We start from the raw sequence: 20,628 nt of genomic DNA, 5'->3' as shown, positions 1-20,628 counted from the left end.
CCACAGATTTACAAGGTGTCTCATAAGGTTTCTCAGTGTAAAGTAGTTAAAGAAAAAAGCAACAAATGGCAGTCAAAAAATATTCAAATAATAAAAATGCAGTGACAGGAAAATAACAAGAAATAATAACAATTATCAGCATGTTAAAAAAATAGAATAAAACATTTAAAATGTCATAACATAATATAAAAATAACATACCAGTAAAACTAAGGAAAATAATAAAAGCTACTTAAATGCTAAACGAATAAATATGTTTTTAGCTATTCTTTTAAAATAAGTGATATATGGAGACTGGTGAATGTTTATTGGTAGCATGTTTCAGACCTTCAGTGCATAAAAACAAAAGGCTCCCTCTCTTTTAAGCTTTATACATGGAACATGAAGAATGCTAGCACTGGATGATCATTCATCAGATCTAGCTGACAACTGTCTGCGTGTGGTGCTAATGTGTGGATGGATGAACAAGCAAACAAACAAATGGATGGATAGAAGACAGGCAGACAGATGAGCTAGCTTAAAAAATTAAGTAACATTTGCTATGTTAGCTTTTGTTGATGGTTAGTTTCCTCTTTGTTAGTTTCTCCATCTCAAAGAGAAAGAGACTGTAGGGGAACACAGATGTGTTAATGTGAAAACTGTTTGGGCAGGACAAGCCACACAATTGGTGAGGGTATCAATTACGTAAGAGGACTGCCCAGTACACACTGAAAGAGATTTATTGGGTATTGAAAAGTTATTCACAGGGCTACTTTGTACATGTATATTGTGTGTCTGCAGGAGCAACATTAACCTAGGCTTAACATTTATAATTATCTAAAAACTCAAGTCATCCTTATTCCAAAACCTTAATGACTGATCTGTGCTTTAGTCAATCACAAAAGCTGCTGATAGCTGTTTCTTCTCTGTAGCCTCTGCACAGGATCAGTGAATTTGCAGACTCATTTCATTTAACTCCTCTCCTCCGCTCAGGTGACAATGTGTTGTGAATGCTAATGAGAACTGCACTGGACATTCTCTCAGCTCCAGCCCTCCCTTCACTGCCAGCTGCCTCTCACCCAACACCCGGCTGCTCCCCAGGGCAGAGCTTTGCATTTCCATACAGTCATCATGGCCTGTGCTGGGCCTGGAACATTCGCCACCACAGATAACACAGTGAGTCAGTGACCCCTGCAGTATTTCGATGGAAGAAAGGCTCTTGTCACACAGCAATGATGCATCTGGAAGCAAGCAAGCAAGGACCTGCAGGAAAACCTGCATAGTTGTTAGAGTATGTCTAAGACAAAATAGTCCGTAAACTTTTAAATCTTGCCAAACTTGCCAGATTAGATCCTTACTAAAGTATTACAAAAATATTATTTAAAAAAATGCAGCATAATTAGTCTTGATCATAGCTGGATCACATTTTCCAGGCTTTATTATAATATAACACAATCAGCTGTAACCTATTGTAGTTAAATAAATTTTCTAATAACAATTACTAACTTAATTAATATTGTAGCGTCCCACTACCCAGGGCTGGCTGGGTAAGTTTAGTGGTCAACGGGACCTACCCTGCTTCACGGCTGTTTGGCAGCGCTGCGTGACAGGCTTCTCATGCTGCTGTGTTAATAAAACTGCACTTGTTCGAAGCACTGTCTTCTTTTTCTGCGCCTACACCAAAATATGATTCACTACAATATATAAAATTTGTATAAAACCATTTAGGCCTACTATTTGTCTGCATTTTAATAAACTACAGAACATTGTCTAGAATATACTTACAATTGCATTGGCTTCCACAATACATTTTTAATCACTAATAATTATATCAGTCTTCACAATACTTGCTTAAGTGTGCATGATGCAAATGAGCCTCTAACCAGTCACTGAATGATTTACTGTGTGCTGTGCACATTCTGATCAATCACAGATGTTCTTAGGATGTATTGATGAATCAATGCATTTACATGTATACTGCATTTAGTATAATGTAAGGTATATCAGAATCACAATATGCGGCTCCAATATGGTGTTCTGTCCATATCACGCAACCCATATTAATTCTGTCAAAACTATCAGAAATTATCTAGTTTATTAAAAGTAAATAGAAATTTTACCTCAAAACATTTCAAAATTTCCATGTTTTCCCTCAAATGGTAAAGTGAACAGTGTTTGAAATTTAATACAGATTGTGCACTGTATTATATTATTTAGATCTATACAACAGTTATTTCTGGCAACGCAAGCTGATTGGTTGAGAAGCATTCTAATCGTGCTGTTATTTCACCATAACATCACAGGTTTTTCCACAAACACTTGATCACTCGCTGAAACGCTGTCGCTAAGCAACAACTTTGACAGCTGTAGGAGACGCTCAAGCCATTTGAACGTTTTTACTTCTTACTTTGCGCTCAAACAGAAATTGGATACTTTTAAGATTACATTTGACCTACAGCTGATTTGGTCAGACTGTGAAGATAAGACTACACTAAATTCCCAGACTGTCAGTTGGTCTGTTTAAGGAGCTGGAGAATGAACTGCTGGCTGTGCAGTGAGTGAGCAGAGCTCGTTACTCTGACGTAGCTGCTTATTAAGGAACTATAATTTGGCGGAAGGAACTGCTACCATTAAAACATATTAAATGCCACATTCACAGCCCAGTTTATTTATTTCTTACTTTATTTATTGAACTGTTGTATAAAAGCAATAGAACACTCGTGGTTGTGTTCAAATAACAGCCGTTATGTTATTTCGTGATAACACACTCCTTCTTGTGTTCTACTGCTTAAGTATACACTGCTTCTGCATGAACAAAATATACTGCATTCATACAATTTTTGTCACTCAGTTTACATTAGATAATATCTGTGCCGATGTATACATCTAAAAAGCACTACTTTTCAGTGCCTGCGATGGACTGGCAACCTGTCCAAGGTGTATTCTGCCTTTCACCCAGTGACCACTGGGATAGGCTCCAACACCCCCCCCACCAGCACTGAAGTCGTTCACTTCAATTTGTCACCAAGCAAACAACCAAAGCATTTAGTATTTTAAAAAGTTAACTTTCCACCGGTAGAAAGAGTCCAATAGGAAAGAATGAATGAAGCCTGAAGGAAGAGACCTAAAATGGAAAGATTTCTTTCAAAAAAAAAAAAAACATTGAAAGTTTTAACCAAATTTAATAGACTAAGAATTACCATCACCATTACACTACAATACTTTTAAGGAGATTAGTAAACACAGAAATTAAAATTCTAGACCGAAAGCGAAATCCTGGATACACTTTTCTAAAAAATCAGAACTGAAAACAGAAAGAAATGGTTCTTTTATATATGATCTGCCATTTTATATATACTTCTGAATTTTTGTATAATGCTGATTATACTTCAAAGGCGATCATCTTGTTAGGAAACAGAACTGGAAGATACAGAGGATTCATTTAATTTTAAACAGCTTGCTAAATAATGCTAATTAGTAACAGTTGTGTAATTATGAAAGTAAAAGTATTCAAGGTTTCCCAAAAGCATCTACAGCTGAATTCCAGGGACCCTCTACTTTAATAATGAAAAAATACTCAGACCATAGCCACGTCCAGTCATACTAAATTGTACATTAAAAGTATTACACCACCATTAGAAATGCATTCATTACTCGTTTAAAAAAGAAACAGCCAAAAACCTCAGCAGTATCTAACGAAAACACGTGTTTGCAGTAACAACTTCTTGCAAAACCATTGGCGAAAGGGTTTATTACCAAAACACATTGTGTTACTCAGTATTATTTACATGATTTCTAGTGAAGTATTTCATCAAATCAGTTAATGCTAAAAAATCTTGTAAGCCACAAACCGTATAGAACACAGCTGCAGTGAACCATGTTTATGTTTCACTATTTATTTGCTGCCACTCAAACTGTTTAAACACATCTGCACTGACCAGCGTAGGAGAGTGAAAAAATGCTGATTTTCTAAGTGAAAATAAGTGAACACATCCTCTACAAGGAACGTTAAATAAAGCAATCTCTGCAAATCTATATTTACTTGCTTAGTTTAACATATTGTAAAAAAATAAAACACAAAATATTAAATTTGAAAAAAAAATCATTTTTTCCCCAATATGCTAAATTCTGCAAATAAACAGCAATTAAATTAAAAGCAATAAATTGTGCAGAAGTGTGCTCTCAGTAGAGGATACGTTAACTTCTTTTCATTTAGAAAATCAACCAAACATGTCATTTGACCAGGGCACGCAAATTTCAGAATTCTACGAGTGCACATGTACACCAGCATAAAAACATACATGTGAATACATACTTTGTCAATACAACTTGATCAAAAAGACAAACAACTCAAAATCAACAACGAGCTAATGTGGCCTTACTTAGTGGTATTCAGAGCAGCGGACAATCTACTCTCTTCTCAGACTGGTTAGACTGCATGGTCTTTACTGCAGTGGTGCAGTAGGGGCTAAAGAAACAATCTGGGCTCCATAATATTTTCCTCCCCACCAGGCTTTCCCAGATTCCTAACACAGGCCTGGGGTTATTTTCTCTACTCTGTCTATAAATATTTCACGTGGCCATGTGACTAGACACTTTTAATTGAAGGTTTCGATGCCATCGTTATGCTGCCCACTGATGAGCCCTCAGTGTTGTCTCTGCAGTCCTTCCTAAAATGACTAATGCTCTATAGTGTATGACTCCCTCTCTTGCGCTCTCTGTCTGCCTTTTACACTCACTTTTCTCTTTTTCCTTCTCATTGGTCTTCTCTCAGTCTTCCTTTCCCCTCTGGTTTGCTCATTAGAACTCACCATGTTCTTTTCATTTTTCCTGCATTTTTTCAACTGAATGTTTGCTTTCAAAATGTAACTAACATGATACTATAATCTGTTTGGTATGTGTATCTTTCTATAAAATCCTTTATTTGAAACTTGGTATCTATATTCTGAATACTGTTTTTGTTTTTCTGTGTTTAACACTTTTGGATTGTCATTGTCTTCTCTAAAGAATTTTACCTCCAATGTTTCCTTAGGGCCGTTCTCTTTTTTTCCATTCTCTGTTGCATTTAGCTGCAGGGTCACCTCATAGCACTCTTGAATATCTGAAAATAATGGAAGAACAATGTCATGTGGGAAACACAAATAATTTACAGTTGAAATACTTCTCACTAGCTTGCATGTTCAAAACAATGGCTAGCTTATAATAAACCACTGATACGGTTTACATCCACAAATAAAACAGATTTTAGAATTAGCCTAATTCTTAATGAGGTATTCAACAGTATCATGTTAACTAAAATCAGCAAAGGAAAACCTACCAGTCATGCCAAAAGACACAGGTGCAAAACTTTCATGAGAGAAATATTACAAGGTCAAGAACAAAGTCAGTTCTTGGCTCAACCTGAGCATCAGTCCTGCCATTGTAGGGCTCTATAAATATCATCCAGCAGCTCCATCCAAATTTCCTGCCCATACTGAGTTTAGAGGGCAGCAGCAGTGACACTCACTTAGAAAGGCTGTTAATGTGACTCACTACTGATAGCACAGTGAAGTACACAGTACATTCCTCAGCTGTACTCTCAATACTGCTGTCATTACTGCAGGTCACAGTAATTCTAACTGACAGTGTTAATGATCAAAAAAACTGCTAACACAAACTGAAGAGATTTTATTATGTTGTAAACAGGACATCACAGCTGATTGGGCCTATTTGTTTGCTGTATTATCCATGTAAACTATATAAGAGGTATGCTAGTTGAAACAATAGGCAGGCTATGTCTATTCACACAGAGAATAGCTGCCTTGAACAAGCTATTCAATACAATCTAACCTAATTCATTAAGGAAATACATAGGTCTTTTCGGTCTGCCTCAATTCGTGATTGAAGATGTCCAAACAGTGAACAGTGTTAGTTTCAGACTATATCTATTGTTTCCTAAATGCTCACGCAGTCTTCAAAGCAGTCAGCAAAAAAGGTTCACAAAATTTTCATGAAAACTACAGTAATGTTCAAAAGTCAGAGACCACCATTTCATTTATTTAATTTCCAGTCAAAATGGCCATTAAGTACAAGTTATTCATTTTTCAACAGCAGGGAAAAAAAAGAAAATGTATATTTCACAGAAAACACAGAAGACTAAACAGAACAACTAAATATAATACTAAAACTTTTCAGTATATATTGTGTCCACCCTTGGCCTTTATTATAGCGTCCATTCCTTTCAGGGGACTTGCTCTGAGTTTTCAAAGAAATCTGCAGGGATATTTTTCTGTACCTCCAAAGTTCAGTCTTATACATTTTCTGCTTCTTGAAACCCAAGTAATATGAAACACATTTGAAACAGAGGTCTAGGCTTAGGGCTGTACAGTCTATTGTTCTGAGAACACCATAAGCTTCTTAGTTTAATGTGCAAATATTCTACTTTTTTGCCTATTTCTTTTCTCAGCATCAGCTTCTTGACAGTTACAAACTTTTAGCACAACAAAAACTCCAGCAGCACTGCTGTGTCTGATCCACTCGTACCAGCGCAACACACACTAACACATCAGTGTTACTGCAGTGCTGAGAATGATCCACCACCCAAATAGTACCTGCTCTGTGAGGATCTATGAGGGTCCTGACCACTGAAGAACATGGTAAAAGGGGGCTAACAAAGTATGCAAAGAAACAGATGGACTACAGTCATTTGTAGGACCACAAAGTGCACCTATATAGTAAGTGGAGCTGATAAAATGAGCGTAGAAATAAGGAGGTGGTCATAATGTTATACCTGATCGGTGTATCTTTTAATAACTTCATGGTTGGCAGCTCACCACCTGAAGCTCAATACTAGCAGGACTGAGCTTCTATTCATCCCTGGAACTACAGGTCTTCACCATGATCTTGCCATCTTATTCAAGAACTCTTTGGTCATTTTGTCTGAAGATGCAAGAAGTATTTGTGTGACTCTAGATAACCAGTCATCATTCTCAGCCCATATTGCAAGCCTGACCCAGTCATGCAAGTTTCTCCTGCACAACATCTGTTTTTCTCTCTCAGGAGGCCACCCAGGTGCTAGTTCAGTCTCTTGTCATCTCAAGGCTTGACTACTGCAACTCACTCTTGGCCGGTCTTCCTATGTGGGCCATCAGACTCCTGCAACTCATCCAGAAAGGAGCAGTATCATGTCATGTCAACCCTGATTCTTGCCTACACAGCCAAAAATGGACCAGTCCCTCCCTACCTTATGGCAATGGTCACAATTGAAATGGTACCTCGAGCCGTTTGAGCTTCAAGAGCAGCTCGGCTTGACCCACCATCTTTCAAGACGCGTGAAAGACAAGCGTCAAGACTCTTCTGGGTCCTGGCACCCAGGTGGTGGAACAAACTTCCACTGGTTGTCCGAACAGCAGACTCTCTCACAGTCTTTGTACAGCACTTAAGTGAGCACTAATCTAATACTTGTTGAAATTTATTGTGTTGCACTTATACTGTCTAATAACGTCTGCTAAATACCGTAAATGTACATGTATATGCAGTCGGGACCTCCACAGGACTACCACAGAGCAGGTATTATTTGGGTGATGGGTCATTCTCAGCACTGCAGTGACACTGATGTTGCGGTAGCATGTTAGTGTGTGTTGTGCTGGTATGAGACAATCAGACACAGCAGTGCTGCTGGAGTTTTTAAAGGAGCAATATGTAAGATAACTCAATCTGTCAAATTCACACTCCATACTCCAAACAAACAGGGGTCAACATATCACCAGAATACTCCAGAAAGTTGTGGTGTCCACCCCTCTCGAAAGAAACAAGGAAATGCACAGTCCCTCCTCCTTCTTCACTTCATCCCCTCCTTACCAGTCTAGAAGAAACGTTAACTCACTACTTTTCTTTGCTGTTGAACATGGTTTCTTGCCAAGAGCAGGCAGTGGTGGTGAAAATGGTCATTTGCCAAGATCCTTTGTTGCTTTTACTGTTTCTTTTATTGGCTACCTGCCTTTAAATGATCTAACTGGGGACGGTACCTTCAACATGATTGACAAGAGGTTAGAGTACGCCCTCAGGGCAGTGCCACTTCTTTATCTTCTCATGTTGAACTGATGTCAGACTCAACACTTCAGTGACCCACTATCGCCTCTTGAGGTACAAAGTGGTACTACAAGGCAGCATGGGCTGGGGCTATCTGGATCGCATGCTAATTTAAGTAGATATCTTTACAACACAATACATAGACGTCTTTGACATAACGTCATAACTGTTATTTTTTCACATTCCGCTGATAATTTTGGAGTGTTTAAATCTTACAAATTGCACTTTTAAACACAGTGTAATTGTTGGACTGAGTATAGTTCAGCAACCAAAAACATCCAGTGTCCTGTGACCACTGATGATTGACTAGAGGATGACTAAGACAAACTGTGCAGCAACAGATGAGCTGCTGTCTCTGACTTTACATCTACAAGGTAGACCAACAAGGTAGGAGTGTCTATCAGAGTGGACAGTGTGTGAATACAGTATTTAAACACTCTAGTAAACTGCTGTATCTGGTGCACTTGTACCAACTCAACACATGCTAACATGCCACCACCACGGCAATGTCACCGCAGCGCTGAGAATGATCCATCACCAAAATAATACCTGCTCTGTGATGGTCTTGTGGGTCCTGACCATTGAACAACAGTGCAAAGGAGGCTAAGAAAAAGTTTGCAGAGAAACAGATGGACAACAGTCTTTAAGTGCAGAAGTACCAAGTGCATCTAAATGGTAAATGAAACTGATAAAATGGACAATAAGTGTAAAAACAAGAAGGTAGTTTCAATGTTATAGCTGATCATTGTATTTTTGGGTGCTAGTTAATGTATTACTCATTGCATTTTCAACAGCACTTTCAAAAACCTGGGATGAGAAATAGCTGTGATAAACACTCTCTTCCACCACTAGGCCATGCTGTTCTGCCTTGGCTGCTCTGGTTGATTTAGGATACTTTGTACAATCACCAAATATTAATGCTTTTGCCTTTTTCATCTACCCTCCACCCTTTTTATCTCATCTGTGTATCTTTCCCGCTCTTGCCCTCTGCTCGTCTCTATTCATCACCTCTCGGGTCGGTAATTGTCCATGGCCCGTGGTCACCAATTAAAGGGGCAGCCATTTGAAGACAATTAGGGGAGACAATACTGCTGATGTCATACAGACTAACATACCAAGCCACAAACAGCACTAATGGCATAATGTGTTGCTTGTTGCTCCACCGTGTTCAAAGTGAAACATACTCTATTTACAACTCCCGTTCACGTGTTCCATCACAAAGGGAAAAGAAGTGCAGCTAGAAAGAACATAAATGTTTGAAAGGTTTTATAAAGAACTTTTTTGAGATATCTGAGCGACGGTGTGTGTGCATGTTTGTGCATGAGGGGGTGTCAGGGGCAGCGTCGGAGTCCCACTGGGGTGCAGTGGGAAAGACAGTAGAAGAATGGGGCGATGTGACTCATCATGCTGTGTCTGTGTGAGTCTGTGTGAGTGGGAAGAGAACAGTGTGTGGGAGGCAGTTATGTTGCCCGGCTGGCCAGAGACAGATGAGAGAGAGAGAAAGAGAGAGAGAGAGAGAGTAAGTAAAGTAAGTAAAGTGCAACCTAAGTGAGCAGGGCCCGCTGCATGATTATAAAACATTCAGCTTTATAATGAATGGAAGTGTTTAAGTGTGTCAGACAGAAACACCTCCTCGTTTACTAAAGTTCTCTAAGCTGTCTCAAAGGATGGAGGCAATAATGATCTATGGAAATTGTATCTGTTCACCAGGAATAAATTCAGTCGTAATTGCAGAGACAGCAACAAAGCAGGTGGCTGGCACTAGTTTGTCCTTCTGAATGTCTCTCACTCTCATTCACTCAATCTTTCAGGCGAATCTTTAAATACTAAATGCCCCAATTTCTCTAGGTACATCTATAAAATATTCAATGAATACAGGTCTTAAACTTGCAAAATGTAGCTGTTCAGTGCAATGCGTTAATGTTTTCTCCACATTTAGGTACTTATTTTAAAAGGTTCATATCAGTACTAAAATAGTGTTTCATTCCAGACTGCTTTCTGAATGAGCCACAGTACAGGGCAACCAATCAGAACAGAGATCTTTCAATTGACCATCCCTGGACATGTATTGTTGATTTTCTAAGTGAAAACGAGTGCACATCCTCTACAGGAAACACAGTTCTTCATATTTTAATGCACAATTACTGTTTATTTACTGATTGTAACATAGTAACATAAAATGTAGCATGCACACAAGTTATGCCATGTTTTTTATTTGATGTTTTATATATGTTACGTAATATGCTAAATTCATAAATTAAATGAAAGTCAGCTACTAAACAGGAATTTTGCACTAAAATGTGCAGGAAAATGTCATGCTTAAGTTCCCAGTAGAGAATGTGTTCATTTATTTTCTCTTAACATCAACAAAACATGTACTTCGACTGCTGGCATTCAAACTCTTGCATACGACCATTTCCATCTAAAAGGCACAGCAGAAAAGGAAAATGGTTAAGTAAAAATTTATTATGACTGTTTTTGGTGCATAAACCCACATAAATGTTATTAGAGAAAAAAATTAAATACAAGAAAAATATAGGACATGGATCCTTTAAACAGTAAAAAATGTGTTAAAATAAACTGCTCTGGAAAATGTTCCCACAGCCAACTGAATCCTAAAAGACCACATGAACTTCTGGCCACAGAACAAAAAATGCTAACCCCTCCAACCATAAAAACTGCACAGTTCCCACTATACTTCTACAGAATTGTGCTGTGTGTATGGCCCCTTTTACTGCTCCCTTTAAGTAATGATACCCTTTACTGCATTTTAATGGATGTTTAGTGTTGCTTGTGTTAAGTTAAAGCTAAGGAATTTTCTGTGGAAATACATAGCTTTGTGGTATTTGGTCTTAAATGCAGTTCTACTCAGTACAAACAAGGGATGCTGTAATAGAGGTCGCCACAGCACCTCTTTTGTGAGAGCTGCCTGTTCCCCTGTGTTTTTGTGTGTTTGGAACAAGGGGATGAGTCTGCTGTTAAGGAAACCTTTGTTGAAAATTGTGCAATCATGCAGACATCCAATCAAGCTTTCCGTCCACTCTCCGTCCCTTCCACAGAGCACAGAGCTTGGCTTGTTGCAAGCCCGTCACAGTTCTCCCATACCTTTACCATAATTATAATATGATAAGACAACAAAACACACATACAGTACAAAATATACAAACCTGCTCTTAATAAGTATATTTTTCAAATTTATATTACATTCAGCAATCATTACTTTCCTTTACCAAAGCCACAGTGACGAACGTACAAAACATTTGAACAATTTATGTCACTTTTATGACGCACTGAGGTTTTCAAAACAGCAAGTATCAGTTGGAAATGCAAACATGATCATATTAAACAGGCTGCATGAATGATGATGGGCAGTGTTCCCTCTACTGCAAACCACCGCTGTGTTGTTTAGTAGGCCAAGCTGCTTGGTACACGCATTAAGACCAAATAATAGAGAAAAACTGTTAGTGGAAATATTATGTTCCCATTCGTACTGGGCACCACCCCAGAGTTCGCGCTGATTAAAACCACATGTTTCTCACAGCTGGGCCTTACTTGACCCCATTCTCTTCTATACCTGAGAGACAGCTTAAAGCTCTCCTCCACAGTACAGTATGCTCGGAAAAAAACACACCCAGCCTGAGGGAAGATGGGAATGAAGCACCGAAGCAATGAGCTTTTTGTTTTCAGTCTATCTGCAGTTAACGTCAGCCTTGCACATTCCACTAACAATCCAAGCTCTTTCCGGAATGTGTGGAAATCTTATCCACTTATTTTGCCAGTTTCAGGCTGGAAATGGTGTGGTTTCTATATCCCTGATTCAGATACTGATAGAATAATTAAGAGCCTTTGTAACATCTGTTAAACATACTGTAACTGGATAAAAACACAAGGAGAGGTCATGTATTGCCAATACAGTACTGCATTACAAAGGCATTAAGGTGTTATAAATGCACCTTTTTGTACATTGTGGCATACAGGCTGATTTGTTATATTCAACAGGTGTATAGATCACCTGGGACTAGAATAAAGGGAAAACCTGTCCCTCTCTTCACTACAGGCTCATAGCAACCCAAACTAAACTAACGCCCTGCCTAAGCCACAACCCCCGGCAGTATTTTTCAACAGTGCTGCAGCTGTAGCTGTCTTATAGGAAGCCCTCATTAAAGTTTGGGCCTGGTAATTAAGATAACTACTCAGCCATTTGTTGAAGAAAAAACGTTTTCCTTTGCAGAGCAAAACTATAAGAAACTTAAGAATCGAGTTTGTAACTTCAGAGAAAAAAAAAACAACACAAGACAGAGACTAAACACAGAGTAACAAATTATTACTATTATAACTGAAAGGTGGAATCAATGTGATGGTTATTCAAGGTTAGTGCACAAAGTTGGTTAACGCTTTACAGTTTGACTGTTCATTAGTCTAAATGACACCCACATAAGCTTGTCATGAGAGTGGGCATAATCCTACATAAATGTTTATAAATGCTTTTTCCAACAGGCATCACTCACTATAAAGGTTACTTTGGCCAATTTAGTAAGCTAAATAGCCTTTATGACAGATGACATCGATTGAAATAAGCCTTTATAACATTTATGTATGGTTATGTCAGTTGTCATGACAATCACAAGCTGTGTGCCTTTGGCCTCCCTGATTTCCCCATAACCTACTGAGAAGGAAATGTGGGTTTATTTTATTTTATGTTATTATTTATTTATTTTTACCATCTTAGCCATAAAACAAGATCACATTATACAGAGCTATTTGAGCACTTTCCCTTTAAAAAAACTGAGTAACTCCACGTCACTCAGTAAGAGAATGTTAGCATTCTTTTTAAAAACGTCTCCTCCACAGACTTTTAAGAGGTATGTCACATGGAAATCTGTTACAACACTAAATATGCATAATTATTGTTTTTTTTTCCATAAAAAAAATCACATGAGGAACACGCATGCAGCATCTTTTAAAAACTGCCTTAACAGTCAAGAAAAATAGCAATAACAGAGGACGTGTGCCCTTTTTTGACACAATCCCCTTTTTTTGACGCAATCCTTCTATCCACTTAATTGAAACTGAAAAATAACTGACACTAAAAAATAGCTTGCTGTTGTGATGCACTGATACTGATCTGATACTGGTACTTAAATATAGTATTTGCATCAGCACTAGAGTGCTCTACTGAGTAATGCACAGGTCTACATGTCGGCAGTGTGGGATTATTTGACATTTTAGACTAGCAGTACTAAAAGTGTTCACCACAAACTGTGTAACATCAATATTTCTAGGGGAGGCCAGCAAGCTATTAAAACACTCAAAAATGTCATTCTTTCAAGCTTAGTATGCTTTATTTGTGACACAGAACACTACTTTTACCAAAATACAATATATAAAAGTGGAATGGTATAAATATCAGCATTTATTTACATGAATAGAATAATATGGTCAGACAGAGTTAAGACCAGTACCAGTATAAGCAACTACTTAAGGATGAAGCATTTGTACTAATATCAGAAGGGAGTAAGTGATACCAGTGCATCATTAGCTTGTTAGATGACATTTCTGACTGCCCTGCTCTTTTGTACTGTTGTAAGTGAATGGCTAAAACTCCTCTGTTGTGAGCATTACCCATTTAGTAAATTAAATAAAAATTTACAAAAGTCTATTTATGTTTGTTACTGTAGGCTTGTCATCATTACTGGGGCAAATGATGATAATTGAGATTTCATCACCCAGTACGAGTCCATGTGTTCAGTGACCGTCTAAACTGCGCACAACTACTGCCACCTAACCACAGGTTACTCACATTGGACTGTCCTTACCAAAGTTTCTGCTAAATTACATATTACTTTCACTTAACATGATAATATTTATTTTTAGCTCTGTGTGGCCCTACTCATGCTTTTTTCATTCTAGTTTCGGCACCTTCTCAGTGTTGTACAGCATTCCAACTAGCATGGAATGCTGCGCGACACTGAAAAGGTACCAGCAGGGAGCAATTAATAAGATTTAATCTTAAAAAAAGACATACTTGTGAGGCACAAAGATCATTTTGTTGTCTTGTTGAAAGAGGGCTTTTATTTGGCCTAACTCAATAAATCTAAACTTTGTTATGATGACACGTAAATGAACCAGACCTTCATCTGTTCATCTTGGTTGTATGTACTGGAAACAGAGGAATGAGCAATATTCAGCATGTGGGACTACAGCCAGAGCTGGATTTTTTTAAGACTGGATGATTATAGTATAACTGAAATTCATGAGCTAGTCCAACAGCAGAACACAGCATTATTGAAAAAAAGAAACAGAGTTGCAAAGTCAAATATTTTCTTGAACCACAGTGATTTTATGTGAAGTATGCTGAAGTCAGTGAAGTCTTCAGCTCTAAAAATGTCGAACCTTTAAAAGAATGTGTCCGGAGAAATGATTCACATAGAACCAAATCTTACCTAAAAGGGCCTTAAACAGCTGGCTGCCAAAGATAGCAGAAACCTTTCCCACACTGGTCTTCAGAGCCTGCTCCTCTGGGCTAGTCAGACTAGCCTGATACTGCTTCAGTAACCCAACAGCTCTCTCCGTATCTGTAAATAAAAAAAAGAAATGTGACTATATACACTGTCTGCTTTTTGCTTCAAAATGCTGTTCATGTATCTTTCAGCTACCAATGCTATATGTGTTATAATAAATGTATCAATTTAAACTGTACATCTTTTAAGTTTGTCCATAATCAGCATATTTCAAGCAGCCTACAACAAAGATTTAAATTTAAGTTTAAAATAAGATCATTTACTATAACTCACAGAGCTGTGATAAAGGGGGAAGAACCACTCATTGAAGGCTTATCTGAAAAAGGTTCCTAATTTTGCCCCCATTTGAAATTCTAAGTGTTGAACTGTGATTTAGCTTCGATACCAGTTCTTTAAGTTGAAAAGTTGTAATTGTTCACAATGGTGGCGATAGCAATGATTTCAAACAGATGTGTGAAGCATTATATTCGTCTAAAAGCTACATCACAACGGTGTACAGGAAGTTATATACTGTACAAAAGTGTTACGAACGTTGCAGGTTGTCTGATGTTTGTAAGTGTTTTATGATGGTTTTGCAGCCTAAAGCATATTTCTAAAACGTATTAATGTCAGAGAGATACATGCAGACCAAACAGTACCCTAAGAAACTTTACTTTGATTAATCGGTAACACTTTACATTAAGGGTCACTAATCAATCATTAAATATATAATAATCAACTATTAGTTTCCCATTAGTTAGTTATTAGTTAACTCTTCATTAAGCATTAGCTATTACTTAGTAATTGATTAAGCACTTATCAATTAGTAATTAAGTACACTGTTAGGTCATAAGTTAGTTTGTTGTTAGTTTGTGGCTTACTTACTCATTATCTGTGTGCTAATTGCTGCTTATTACATTGTTAATTAACTAATAAGTATTTTTCTTCATATAAAGAAGTAACGTGATAACTTACTAGCACTTATGTGTTAATCACGCTAATTATCTGTTAATTAACTTTCCATCACCTCCATATATTCAGTTGCTTCACTTTTCTCACTTTGGTTCATTAAAGATGCTTATGGTTCTATCTGACCATAAGATGAGCGCACACAAATTCATGGACAGTTTTGTTATTCATCACGTTCATCTTGGCATATCTGTACTCATATCTGGTAGGAGTGCATGTAAGTTTGGGCATAAATGCTGGATATGTGGCTAATTAACCAAAACTATTATCAACATAATCTGTAATTGCAAAAATAAAAACAACAGTAGAAAATATCAATAATACTAATTTGTGTGCATGACAGCCCAGTACAAAAGTGGATGTACTTACTTTACATGCACATTGATATAAACAAGTGCTGCAACTATTTCATGTTCCATTTAAAGACACATTACACTGTGCTTTTGTTGTCATACACTGCAATAATACAGCGTTTATTTTAGGGAATTAATTACACTAAACAATCACTCTACTATGTTAACAACACTGAGAGTATTTTGTTTTATTTCACATTTTATTTTTTTCCAGTTGTTTTCATTTTAATACTATTAAGTTTGGTCAGCAGGGGAGGAGTGCACTCACTGCTGGACATCAAACTCCACCCATGAGCACGGCCATTAGCTTTCATGCCAAAGACTGCCGTTTTATTGGCTGACTACTGAAACATCTGCATGAATTAGTGTGTGCTTCATGTAAATGATATGTAAATGAGGTGCTGGTAGGCTGGTTTCATGCACTGAAGCTGATTTATCATTTATGCTCAAATCTCCACTTGTTTCCACATCGTACAAAATTGTTATGAATCAGCAGTTCATACCGTATAAAAGGCAATAAAAAGGTGTTTTTTTTTTACGTAACTTCGATGATTAATGGCCATTAGATCTTTACATTTTGACCATTAATTACTTCTTAAATTCCACTTAATCAACCATTCATTGCTTCTTAAATTCCTCTTACTTAATCATTAATTACTTCCTAAATTCGTCTTACTTAACCATTAATTACTGCTTTTGTGTCCCTCCAAGTAAAGTGACAACACAAAATCAGTAATTAATGGTTAAGTAAGAGGAATTTAAGAACTAATTAATGGTCAAAATGTAAAGATCTAATGGTCATTTTGTCATGATAGTGCACGAAAACTAACATATGTCTGTTGTAGCTCAGTATTTGAGCATTATAGTTCACTGCTAACTATTAATCCAGACGTAATCGCGACTCTTTGTGAAAAGGGCCCATGGCCATTGGATCTTTACATTTTGACCATTAATTACTTCTTAAATTCCTCTTACTTAACCATTAATTACTGCTTTTGTGTCCCTCCAAGTAAAGTGGCAACACAAAAGCAGTAATTAATGATTAAGTAAGAGGAATTTAAGAAGCAATGAATGGTTGATTAAGTGGAATTTAAGAAGTAATTAATGGTCAAAATGTAAAGATCTAATGGCCATGGGCCCTTTTCACAAAGAGTCGCGATTACATCCGGATTAAGCTTTAGCAGTGAACTATAATGCTCAAATACTGAGCTACAACAGACATATGTTAGTTTTCGTGCACTATCATGACAATAGGAAGTGAATGGAAGCACTGATTTAACTGTAAACACAGCTAAAATGCTGTGTGTGGTGAAGCCCTGCTTACAGCTGCTCACATCAAGCAGTGTCTCTGTAGTTGTACAACATGCCAGCGATTTCTGTAATATTTTTGTTTTCAAAAGAAATTAAAGTTCTTCTGTGTAGTATGAATTTGGTAAACGTTGTTTAGCTGTCGCTAGCTAGCAACGCTAGAAGCCACTTCTAACTGTAGCTGTGTTCCCAAAATAAGGAAGCTAGTTAGCTTTCATTAGCTGCTGGCACCAGCTGGCTAACGTGGAGCAGGTTCTGTGACACATTTAGCTACATGATGGCAGTGACTTCTGACATAAACACAAACAAAAAACTTTTACATGTAAAGTCTATTTGATAGACATCGTTTAAACTGTATTAGCTTACGGTAGGCTAGCAGGCTACAGTCGCTAATTAGCTAGCCTGCCATTAGCAGTTTGAGGAGCACCAGCTTCGTATGAGCATCAAACTTTAAAGCTAAGTTAGCTCTAACGCTAGCTATGTTAGCGATCTGCCAAACAGCATTATTCTTATAGTTTCATGGCAATTTTTGAAGCAGCACTTCAGAAAACATCCACCTTTCACTGCTCAGTCAAAAACGCGACTCCTAGCTGAAAAAAAACATCTGAAAAAGCTGCTTCATGTTAACCGGGCTAGTTTGGTTAGCAGTAGCTTCTAGCCAGTATAGCTAGCTTAATATAAACAAAGTCTATAACATTTATGCTACATATAAAAGTTCTTCTTTCTTTTGAAAACAGAAGATTACCGAACTCGCTGGCGTGTTGTACAAAGACACAGAGACGGCTTGATGTGAAGCAGCTGCAGCAGAACTGCAGTAAAAACAACATACAGCATTTTAGCTCTGTTTACAGTTAAGTCAGAGCTTCTTACTCTCACTGTCACAACCGTGCAGGAAAACTAAAATACAGCTGTTGTAGCTCCGTGTTTGAGCGTTACAGTTCACTACTAAACACTTTGACATCGCGTCTGCAGTAGCTATATGGAGAGGAAGTGAGTTTTACCCTGCTAATGCTTAAACCGGAAGTAATCACGAATCTTGTGAAAAGGGCCCATTAATCATCAAAGTTACGTAAAAAAGGAACACCTTTTTCTTGCCTTTTATACGGTATGAACTGCTCTGCGTCTGATTCATAACAATTTTGTACGATGTGGAAACAAGTGGAGATTTGAGCATAAATGATAAATCAGCTTCAGTGCATGAAACCAGCCTACCAGCACCTCATTTACATATCATTTACATGAAGCACACACTAATTCATGCAGATGTTTCAGTAGTCAGCCAATAAAACGGCAGTGTTTGGCATGAAAGCTAATGGCCGTGCTCGTGGGTGGAGTTTGATGTCCAGCAGTGAGTGCACTCCTCCCCTGCTGACCAAACTTAATAGTATTAAAATGAAAACAACTGGAAAAAAATAAAATGTGAAATAAAACAAAATACTCTCAGTGTTGTTAACATAGTAGAGTGATTGTTTAGTGTAATTAATTCCCTAAAATAAACGCTGTATTATTGCAGTGTATGACAACAAAAGCACAGTGTAATGTGTCTTTAAATGGAACATGAAATAGTTGCAGCACTTGTTTATATCAATGTGCATGTAAAGTAAGTACATCCACTTTTGTACTGGGCTGTCATGCACACAAATTAGTATTATTGATATTTTCTACTGTTGTTTTTATTTTTGCAATTACAGATTATGTTGATAATAGTTTTGGTTAATTAGCCACATATCCAGCATTTATGCCCAAACTTACATGCACTCCTACCAGATATGAGTACAGATATGCCAAGATGAACGTGATGAATAACAAAACTGTCCATGAATTTGTGTGCGCTCATCTTATGGTCAGATAGAACCATAAGCATCTTTAATGAACCAAAGTGAGAAAAGTGAAGCAACTGAATATATGGAGGTGATGGAAAGTTAATTAACAGATAATTAGCGTGATTAACACATAAGTGCTAGTAAGTTATCACGTTACTTCTTTATATGAAGAAAAATACTTATTAGTTAATTAACAATGTAATAAGCAGCAATTAGCACACAGATAATGAGTAAGTAAGCCACAAACTAACAACAAACTAACTTATGACCTAACAGTGTACTTAATTACTAATTGATAAGTGCTTAATCAATTACTAAGTAATAGCTAATGCTTAATGAAGAGTTAACTAATAACTAACTAATGGGAAACTAATAGTTGATTATTATATATTTAATTATTGATTAGCGACCCTTAATGTAAAGTGTTACCGATTAATCATTATTGTACCATTACCTACATTAGATAAAGGCACGTGTAGGATCACTGTTATTAAATATCTTTATTTGCGTTGTAACCTCTGGTTCCTATCACCACCATCGTAAGTCAGAAGCTTTCTCAGCAATTCACTTCGCAGCAAATTTTGAAAATTCTGTGGAATTCCCCTTCAGCTGTTACTAAGGCTGACGGAATCTTTCTCAGTACCTCAGAGTTAAGCCTCAGACCACAAGGCAAGTAAGTTACTCCATTTGTTTGACTTACAGAAGATGGGAGTAACGGTTAGAGCTTAGTGAGAGGAGTAAAGGGGAACGCCCAAACTTCTCTTCTGGTTGCACTACTTAACACCCAGAAGCTGCTCTCGGAGGTCCCAGTGCTCAATGATCTGAGGAGAAAGTTGTCAACAGCGCGAGGAAAAATACTTCCTGCTTCCCAAGGGAATTTCCAGAATATGAATAGCCACACTGTCAGCATGTCAGTGTTAAAGCTTTCAGAGTAAAAACTAAACTATCAGCTTGAACTGAGAGACTTTAGGTGCAGTTCGTATGAAGCAACACAGCTAACACTCGTCAGTTAACTTCACAGTTAAACCGACAGTATGCTAGCTATAGCCAAAGTTAACGTTAGCCTCCCCATCTCCCGTGTGAAATGGACTTACCGTACTTATGGACCATGGTGAACAACTGTGACCTGACAGTTACACAGTCCGCTAAGTCAGTGTTAGTATTTCCAAATCGCCTTCACGTTTCATTTAACGTCTTACGGCGAACTAACAGAGCTTTCTCACTTTCTCACAGTCTGTCGCTCGCTTGTTTTCTTTTCGGTCTGACCGTCTCAGTCCTGTTGGCACGAGACGAGACACGAGATGCGCTATGACGGTTTAATAGCGGTGTAAACTCTTCAGACGGAGGGAAAGTTCACCCGCCAGTGTTGCCTCCCGCTCTTCTTGCCGTCTGCACAGCCTTCATCATGCTATAAAGTTTTGACGAAATGTGGAGGGCGGTGTTGTCCAGTTCTCTGGACGTTTTACTCAGACTACGCAGGGCTGGCAACCTGCTCAGATGAGGGGGCGGCTGGTTCACACACAGTGTCCTAATGACCCGCGTGTCACAGCCTTGCTATGATTTTTCATTCACACCTCCAGTCTATTACTTTAACAGGAGAAGAAATGTAATCGGGAGCAGAAAAAGC

General features: G+C 37.8%; 1 protein-coding gene across 1 annotated transcript in view; it reads right to left on the bottom strand.

The window, feature by feature from the left end:
* LOC118807171 (disks large homolog 1-like) overlaps positions 1-20,628 on the bottom strand; it is a 30,890-nt gene extending 10,262 nt beyond the window's left edge. Inside the window, exons 1-3 of the mRNA XM_036569067.1 lie at positions 20,096-20,628; positions 14,492-14,623; positions 4,994-5,079 (exon numbers count right to left, since the gene is read on the bottom strand). Coding sequence (XP_036424960.1) covers positions 4,994-5,079; positions 14,492-14,623; positions 20,096-20,111 — 234 coding nt within the window. The 5' untranslated portion in view covers positions 20,112-20,628. The remainder of the gene's footprint in view (positions 1-4,993; positions 5,080-14,491; positions 14,624-20,095) is intronic.

Source organism: Colossoma macropomum, unplaced genomic scaffold (assembly GCF_904425465.1).
Source record: "Colossoma macropomum unplaced genomic scaffold, Colossoma_macropomum, whole genome shotgun sequence".
Taxonomy (NCBI): domain Eukaryota; kingdom Metazoa; phylum Chordata; class Actinopteri; order Characiformes; family Serrasalmidae; genus Colossoma; species Colossoma macropomum.
Note: the sequence above shows the minus strand (reverse complement) of the source record. Positions and strands in the feature narration are given on the sequence as shown.